The 8,901-nt window shown below is 38.2% G+C and overlaps 2 protein-coding genes across 4 annotated transcripts; both read left to right on the plus strand.

The window, feature by feature from the left end:
* The first annotated feature begins 1,035 nt into the window (after positions 1-1,035).
* rras (RAS related) lies at positions 1,036-5,296 on the plus strand. The gene is made up of 7 exons (XM_043235433.1): positions 1,036-1,346; positions 1,647-1,740; positions 1,953-2,040; positions 2,377-2,479; positions 3,207-3,315; positions 3,397-3,515; positions 3,596-5,296. The coding sequence occupies exons 2-7, from the start codon at positions 1,657-1,659 to the stop codon at positions 3,681-3,683; spliced, it is 591 nt and encodes a 196-aa protein (XP_043091368.1). The 5' UTR covers positions 1,036-1,346; positions 1,647-1,656; the 3' UTR covers positions 3,684-5,296.
* A 752-nt stretch (positions 5,297-6,048) lies between these two features.
* On the plus strand, positions 6,049-8,796 carry prrg2 (proline rich Gla (G-carboxyglutamic acid) 2). 3 transcript variants are annotated; one of them, XM_043234990.1, is made up of 8 exons: positions 6,049-6,196; positions 6,282-6,365; positions 6,810-6,902; positions 7,257-7,420; positions 7,554-7,587; positions 8,003-8,132; positions 8,226-8,366; positions 8,490-8,796. In XM_043234990.1, the coding sequence occupies exons 3-8, from the start codon at positions 6,818-6,820 to the stop codon at positions 8,530-8,532; spliced, it is 597 nt and encodes a 198-aa protein (XP_043090925.1). In that variant the 5' UTR covers positions 6,049-6,196; positions 6,282-6,365; positions 6,810-6,817; the 3' UTR covers positions 8,533-8,796. The 3 variants fall into 3 exon arrangements, with proteins under 3 accessions (XP_043090925.1, XP_043090924.1, XP_043090923.1); XM_043234989.1 differs by having other exon boundaries at positions 6,050-6,196; positions 6,813-6,902; XM_043234988.1 differs by having other exon boundaries at positions 6,074-6,196; positions 6,334-6,365; positions 6,813-6,902.
* Positions 8,797-8,901: the final 105 nt, after the last annotated feature.

Raw genomic sequence — 8,901 nt, forward strand, 5'->3', positions numbered from 1 at the left:
AAAATAGCTCAATTACATCACTTGCTGATCCTCTGCAGCAATCCATAAGACTCCAGTGAATCATTTAACGTCTTGTAAGGTGAAAAACGTCCTTTTTTGCTTCTCTTAGCTTTTCACCTCATAAGACATTCAGTGATGGACTGGAGTGGTGTGAATTTCTTGTGGAATATTTAGAGGTTTTAATCAGCTGTTAAGACTCACATTCTCGCAGCATCTATTCACTGCAAAGGATCCGTTTCTCCAAACCTAAACAAATCAACTCATCTACATCTCAGATAGTCTGATCATGAATACATTTTCAGTTTTGGGTGAACTATTCCTTTAAGAAAACCATTAGTAGTAAATATACATACAATGGTATGGTAAGTTTGAATTTATTGCAACCACCTACCTAAATTTTGTGACTTGGTTTAGTCACAATAAAAAGGAGTAATGTAAGGCAGACAACTGGTGGGTGTCTGAAAACATTTTTCTTCACATGCAGTTAGTCACATCCTGGGTGGTTTTCATTTAACGCAAGCCAAGTGATTCAGCACTGAATACCCATTCTAATCATTAGGTTATTGTTATTATTGCTATTATTTGTGTTAACAGTATTTCCTGAAGTATTACTATATACACAAAAGAATATACAGAGATGTGCTAGGAAGGAAAAGCACCAATTATAAAATAGATAAATAGATATAAAATAGATATTTTTTATGTGCTAAAAAAAGTTCACTAAAATCACGCGCAGAATAAAAAAAAAATAATTACCAACGAATGCTGAATGAACACATAATGTAAACATCTACTATTAGGCAGACAAACCAGGCCCTTGGCCAAATATGGGAAAGGCTACGCTCGAATTACACATTTATCATATAGCCTGCCTTCTTTTGCGGAAATGCGAGCGTAGTAACAGCAGAGTCGTTCATCGAGTCATGCACATCAGCCAATCAGAACTCGCCTTGGCTCACCGATTACGAAATCATGCGTCCGATGATAAAAACAACGCCTAAAGCCGCGCCCACTTCAGGCGTACGTATGAGATGCACTCAGAGACGAAAAAAAGTTGCCCCTGGTCATGAAAAAAAAACTATCGGAAGCAAGAGAGAGTCCAGAAATTACCAAGAAAAATCCAGAGGGCGGACATTCCTTTAAGCCTGGAATTCGCTTTTTATCTCCTTAAACAAGATGGTTGTGTCGCTTATACGAAGGGAGAATTTGTAGGCTAAATCTTGCGGATATAGTCTATTAAAGTTGTCAGAGTATTCGCGGGTTTGCAGTGGACTAAGTTGTCTGACTTTCGAGTCGCTAACTTGCCACCAGAAGGCTAATTTACTCAAGGCGGCTGCGGAAGAAAGGTAACCTGCGATCATTGTCCGGACCAGCACTGTATTTGTTTTATTCCCTCTCTAGCGTTATCAATCTGCAAATGCTATTGTTTCGTACATGTTGAACCGCGGAGATTGGAGTACGATACATAGTCGCCCTAAATCTGTAACATTGTACTGCCTGCTGTAGAGGTTTATCAGCGATGCCAGGCCTTGTACGGGCTTAAATCTTTATACTCGATGGAGCAGTTTTCTTCCTTTTAAAACCGTGTTAGTCGAACAAGTAGACGGTATTCGTGTTTTTAATAACCAAAAGTTTCATATTTGTAGGAGTACGACTATGTCAACTGAAGAAAGATATAAGTTAGTGGTCGTGGGCGGTGGAGGTGTGGGCAAAAGCGCCCTCACTATTCAGTTCATTCAGGTAAGTGTACTTTGAGGATTTTTTTTTTTAAGAAATAAAGATTAATTTATGGCGTAATGTTGGGCGAATGCGTCGTGTTAAGTGGGTGTGTTGTAAGAGTTGTGTGAAGTTCACAGTGCAGTGGGCTTTCCTCTGCATGTCCCTTCACGTTAAAGCCCTTGTTCGAGGAGCTGGTGAAGAACCAAAATGTTTTTCTTTGTTTTGTTTCGCAGTCATACTTTGTGTCAGACTATGACCCGACCATTGAAGACTCGTACACTAAAATCTGCACCGTGGACGGAAAGGAGACTCGATTAGACAGTATGTGTTCTTTATAGGAAGGAATGAGTGTTTAAAAAGCTTTGCAGGTTCCCTCAGAAGGGAGATTTTGGACAGAGTTGCATCAGTATGATTCATTGCTGACTACGGGTTCCTGCCCAGGTTTTGTTTTGACTTGCTGTCAATGCGACATCATGCCAGCTGTGCTTCAAGCAAATTTGTGTGTGTGTGTGTGTGTGTGTGTGTGTGTGTGTGTGTGTGTGTGTATCAGTGAGTTATGAATTGCATTCGGGCACCACAAAATATTGTATGGATGAGCTCATCTTTCATATTCCCCTTTGTCCATTTGTGTTATTTTGTCATTCATCTGTTCATTAGTCCTGGACACAGCAGGGCAAGAAGAGTTTGGAGCGATGAGAGAGCAGTACATGCGCTCCGGAGAGGGTTTCTTACTGGTGTTTGCTCTTAATGACAGTGGAAGGTAGGTGTTTTCCAGAGTGTGTGTGTGTGTGTGTGTGTGTGAGATAAAGGGGAATAGTTAGTTCCTAACCTTTCTGTATGAGGAGAACAGAGAGTGTGTATGTGGTCGTGAGTGTATTAAAAACAAAAACCACAGAATGTGTTTGTGATGAGAATAAGAGTGCTATGAGTTCTCATGTTATCAACAGCTGAACTGAAGTTATTTGTATTGCGAGTATAAATAAAGTAAAGTTTCTTACAAATGTGACTTGGACTATGTTTTCCAGATTTTCTATGTAAATATTTGTACTGTTGCGAACTGCAATCCGTTATTCAGCTTCCAATGTTACGATTTTTAATATATCGGTTTTTTTTAGTTGTAGTTTTCACTTCATAGTTTGTTTTAACTAATTAATTTTTTTTATTTGTGTTTTAAGGCTGACATTATGTGCTGTAGTATTTTTTTAAAAAAGAATTGTTTACACGTTGTCTTTTGTTCGTAGTTTTCTGAGTCTTCTGTTTTTACTAGTTGCATTTTAATTAACTAGTTATTTTTATATTTGTTCAGGAAAATATTTCCGTCTTGTCATTTTTGTTAGCAGTAATAACACTCGTAGGAGAGATTTATTTTTAATATTTGTCCATTGTAAGTTAAATGTACAGGCTACTAACCAAGATGATTGTATATTGTTTTTGTGTTTGTGAAGCAAAATCTCATCACTCTAATCAACATATTCTCTCCATTTCAGTTATGATGAAATTCAGAAATTTCACACTCAGATATTGCGGGTGAAGGATCGAGATGACTTTCCTATGGTTCTCGTCGGCAACAAATCAGATCTTGACCAGCAGAGAGTGGTAACGTTACGCAAATGACTGCATTTTTAATGAAAAACCCTAAATAAGCTGCCGATTCACACACGTGTGTTTTTCGACTAGATCTCGAGAGACGAGGCCGTGTCGTTTGCCCGAGAAAACAGGATCCACTATATGGAGTCGTCGGCTAAGAACCGCCACAATGTGGATGAAGCCTTCATGGAGGTTGTGCGAGCAATAAGGTATTTGGAACAGAGAAGCGCTCTCATGAGATTGACAGTGCAGTGCATTGTGATAAACTCGCATTATTGTCTTTCTTCAGGAAGTTTCAGGAGACGGAGAGTCCACCGCTCCCCGCTAATCACGCGGGCAAGCAGAAGAGTGGTGGCTGTCCCTGCACCCTGCTCTGACTGCCCCTCTGCACTGTTGCCTAGGAGACTGAAGCCCTCACTCTCACGCCTGGTGCCTTATATGTCTACACAGAGATTGTGTGTGTGTGTGTGTGTGTGTGTGGGTGTGGGTGTGTGGGTCCGTGTGTGTGTGTGTGGCACTGTATGCATCAGTGTTTTAGTGGCTTTTACAGTATGTATGTATGATTTGGTTTCCTAGAAGAAACTAGGCAATATCGAAAGAGCGAACCATGAATCTGTTGGAAAGAGGGAGTTCTTGTTTCCTCCACATGTTTTATTTAGTGCCATGTAAAATCATGCCCTTGATTTTTAGATTCAAGCACAGTATTTGTTATATCCACCACAGAATGAGATTGCAGCCTGATTGTGTGCCACGGAAGAGATTTAAAAGTAATAAATAACAAACAAATTGCCACTGAGGAGGTGAATAGTAGCGACAGTGTATATTTAAACAACCGCATAAGCGATCAGAGGCGGTGCTGACAAAGCTTTTTAATAGTTCTTATGTCATCTGTATGTCATATATTGGGTTACTGACTCAGAAAGATAAGTCAGACAGTGTTTTTTGGCCCAGAGCTCTTTTCAGCCTGTCTTCTCTCGGGAGATTCATTTAGTCAGTGAAACTGCACTGAAATGGCTGCTCTAGTCTACACCTTGCTTCCCATCAGTGGCAAGAAAATATCCAGCCAGCTTGTTTTCATTAATCTTTTCTTGATAAAGCAATGTGGGATGACTAAGATGTGATGTGGTTTTAATAATTGAGTATTTTTAGTAGCGTCCAAACAATGGGTCCAGTATCTGCAATGCTAGTATTCATACAAACCAAAGGCTATAATGTACATTTTTGCACACCAAGCTTTGTCATCATGAATAGTTATCTAATGTAGTTTTAACACTAAAATGGACAAACTGTGTGGCTTTATTCTGGGACTATTTTGGTCTGTTTCTTTTTGTTTCGATTTGTTGTCTTTTCTGAAGGTACTTTTATTTGTGCGTATATGCAGAATAAGGCAGTCTGTCTCCAGATTCACATGCTTGGTTTTTTTTTTGTTTGTTTTTTTTGCACCTGCATTTGCAGACAGTGATGAAAAAGTGATACAGAGGAATTGCCAAATGAATTTACTAAAAAAGCAGGATATTAATCAGTGTTGTAAGACAATGAGTCACTCTGTAAATAGGTAGAACGGCCTAGTTTAGGGTGAGGAAAAACAAGACTGGGTGCTTTACCTTAGTCACACTATAGCAGTTCTTAGGGTATACTTGTCTCTAGAGGGAGTTGCTACACACTTTACAGCCTTTAATCAAGGGACATGGTTGGTTTTCTTTAAACTGTGACAATTCTGTAGTTCAGGTTTGTCAGCTGCAAATAAGAACAAAGCACTATTTAATTTGAAATGTTGAAATACACAAAGTGGTAACAGGATTCATTTCATTGCAAAATAATTTCATGTCTTAAGTGATTATTTCAGTTTTTTTTTTTTTTTTTTTTTTTAATTTAAGCTGTGTTTGTGTCGACTCTGGAGAAATATCAGACACCATGTATCTTCCAATTTTGTATCTAAATCTAACAATATTCTTTTGTACACAATTAAAATATGTCTTTAAACCATTTATATTATGCGTGTCTGATTCATTGTAAAAGTATCCATAACAGTTTGCACACCTAACCTTTGTGGCTTCAGGTACTTTAAGCTGAGGAATGAGGAAGCAATGGTTAAAGTAATTAGAATTTTATTTTAAACTTTCTTCGTTTTGAATTAAATATATTTAAATGAATGTTTTGTATTGTTTACTGCTTACAATTTAGCAGCATATAAAATGTCTATTTGTAATGCGCACTCTCTGCTCTTATTGACCATAGCAACCTGATAAGAGAACTACCACGAATTACAAGCAATTGCTAAACGATTCCCACATGCGAGAAAGGGAACGGTTTCGATCGCTGGGAGAAAATCGGCAGCACGGCGAGAATCTGAATTTACTTATTAAATATTAGCATGGCGTCGTTTTCATTTTAGTTGTAACGGTGGGGACGCCCTGACAGACTGCTTACGTTTTAACGCCATGATATATGTTTAAATATATCATGTCTGTAGGACTGGCTTTGGTTACTCAATTAAAAGTTGTCACATCTGCTCTTGCTAATAAGCAAAGAGGTCCATTCATAACTGTCTTTCGTAAGTAATCCAATCAAGGCGAGGTTGATACCGGAAGCTGTTGAGGGTGCACTGGGGAGATTTGTTTGTTTGCTTCAAATGACACATGATGAATGACATTTTTGAACATTAAACTGATATAGAGAGAGATATACAGTACTCTAAAAGTGATACTGGTTGTTTTTCGTAACGGGGGCGATTAAGGCACATGTGTTTATTGAGATGTTCAGGTAATTCGCTGAAACTCTGTCACATCCCACTGCCACTCCTACAAATGCTCGCGGCTGTGAACTATGTTGTCAAACTGGTATGTCTCGTACCTGATGAGTTAAGATGTCGCCGTGAATGTGAACACAGGTAAATATGGAAGAATTTCAATTAAAAACATCGAACATGTGAATTACGTGCATTCGAGGTGTTTACACGCAGCCATAATTTACAGCACCAAGACAGGAAATCTCTGGAGAAATCTGAAAGTGTTTTTTCTTTTCAAGTTTCCTCCTACGGAACACAAAAGAGTGTCAAGGTAAGCGGGCGGTGACCTGTGTCGTTTTTCTTTAGACGCACTTTTGCTTCCCATTCTACTTTCTGTAGTGCGTTTTGTGCTACAGCTTGTTTTCTAGATGACTGGCCAGATGTGCACTATTTACTCACTCTACTTAAAAATACCAAAATATTAGCCATTCCTTGTGTTGTCACAGTTTTGTCAAAATTGTGGCCCATTTAAGTTGCAGTATTGAAAGTAAGATATTCAACGAATTTATTATGTATTTAGGCTTATATATTTTTTTCATATTATAAAAGAAATAATATTTGCTTTTGAGTAAGTGAAATGACCGATAGAGGACGACATTGTAAAAGCCTTTACCGTGTAATTTTTTTTAGAATTTTTGTTGTATGTATTTCCTCTATATGGATTTATCAAAACATGGACTGTTAATCTTTGCCACATTCTTTATATGATTTTGAGCAGGTACAATGCTGGGGTTTTCTGCGATATGTTTCAGCTTGATATATCTTCTGCATCTTGTTTGGGGCAGAGTGATCTACAATGGAAATGATGGTAAATAAACTTTAAAACACTATTTAATAGGCAGTTTGGGAATTTTGGGGTTTATCTTTTATTGTTCTTATAATTAAGGTTTTTTTTTTTGTTGGTGTACCTCCATATGCACTCATTCAAAACAAAGGCTTTGACCTATTAGATCTCTTTTAGATGACTTTCAGATGTAATGCAAATATTGGTAGGTTTCATACTCTGAATGCAACATAATTAAATGTATTTAGTTTAATGCTTTGAATTTCTAACTACGATTAGCCACCGTTTCATTACTATTCCTGCATGTTCCTTGCGTTTGTAAAAAGTATGTCTGTAGTGTGTAGCTGATTGTGATTCATGTTCTCTTGTGTTTTTCAGTGTTCCTTGAAGAGAAGTCGGCAGGTTCCTTTCTCTCCCGTAACTTGTTGTATAACAATTGGGATTTTGAGTTGGTGGTGCCTGACAATCTAGAGAGAGAATGCAATGAGGAAATATGCTCATATGAAGAGGCCAGAGAGGTGTTTGAAGATGACACAAAGACGGTAAGAAAAGGAGTGTATACAAGAGAAACCCAATAGAAGCATGTTATAGACAATGTTATGTGACAAGATGAAAATAAAAAGATGGTTTAACTGGACAGTTACTTGATGCTATTTATTTTGTTTTTTGCAACAGGCCCAATATTGGAAAACCTATGTCAACAGTCATGGTAAGGTGGTTGTTGTTGTTTTTACTTAATGTATTTTTCATTTTATAGATATAGTTAAATTGAACATTTAGAATACGTTTTCAAATAAAAACCACAACCTAAAGTCTCATTCTTAAGGCTGCTGAGTTCTAAATAAAATGAACCTCATATCATGTTTAAACTGCCTCCAAGATCCGGTTTGATTTTCAGAAAAAAAACGTGAAAATTTTTGACTCTGTGTGCAAGTACCTTTAGTGTTATTGCGCTGGACCCAGCAGCCTTCACTCTTAAAATGGCTTTTCTGTGGCACTGCTTTTTGAAACCTTTAAAATTGATGTCTAGCTAGCTGTTATCATGGCAAACTTCAAATATTTTGGTTATTTATATTATTCTTAGACCCTAGACGTCACACAGTATTTTTTCTTTCTTTCTACAGAGTCTTCCCCTCCAGTGGATGTGTCTGGTTTAGTAGCTGGCATTGTAGCTGTTGTAATAACAGTGATTATAGCCACTGTGTTGGGCATTTATTGCTACAAGAACAGAGGCAAAAATTCAAGAGGGGGCAAGTAAGTGCATGCCATCATTGCCACAACTAATAAATATATATATATATATATATGCGCAGCAATATTACATTAATGTTTCCTACATCTTCACAGTGTTCCTGTGCATATGGGTGTTGATGGGCAGCCAATACCGGAATCTGTGCCCTTGGCTAGCAGGGCTCCAGGTCTCCCCTCGTACAATGAGGCTTTGACCCACAGTGGCCAGCATGATGCACCTCCACCGCCGTACTCTGGGTAAGAGCACCTAACTGCTTGTTTGTGCATCGTAAACAAAAGCGACCCAGTGCCCGCTATAAAACTCTTTTGCCCTGCATGTTTCAAAATTTGTTCTGAAATACGCATCTTTGCTCTTAACAGGGAAAGTCCATCCGAGCCACCACAAACTCAAGAAGAGGAATGACAAGGACATGATGTCGTTTTTAAATGGGGGAGGGGGGACGGGGTGATATAGGGTTTTTTACTGGTGAAAAAGTGCAGCTTCAGTCAGTAGATAATTTATTACACTTGTGCTACATGTTCAGCAGTTAAACCTGTTTTACTCCTTTAGAATTATTTTGCTGTCATCAGTGTGAACGATATTTTCATAAATCGGATTTGTTCATTTTTTTTTAAGTTCTATCAAATGGAATTCCGCTTTCATTGTTAATAAAAGAAATAAAACGTAGACGAACTTGATTTTGACTGCTACTTCGAGCGCGTGGAGCAACAGCGCGCGCGACGCACAAATCGATTCCAGTATTTAGTGTCAGTGCGCACCGCTGTGCACAGA

The sequence above is a fragment of the Puntigrus tetrazona genome, chromosome 3, assembly GCF_018831695.1.
Source record: "Puntigrus tetrazona isolate hp1 chromosome 3, ASM1883169v1, whole genome shotgun sequence".
Taxonomy (NCBI): domain Eukaryota; kingdom Metazoa; phylum Chordata; class Actinopteri; order Cypriniformes; family Cyprinidae; genus Puntigrus; species Puntigrus tetrazona.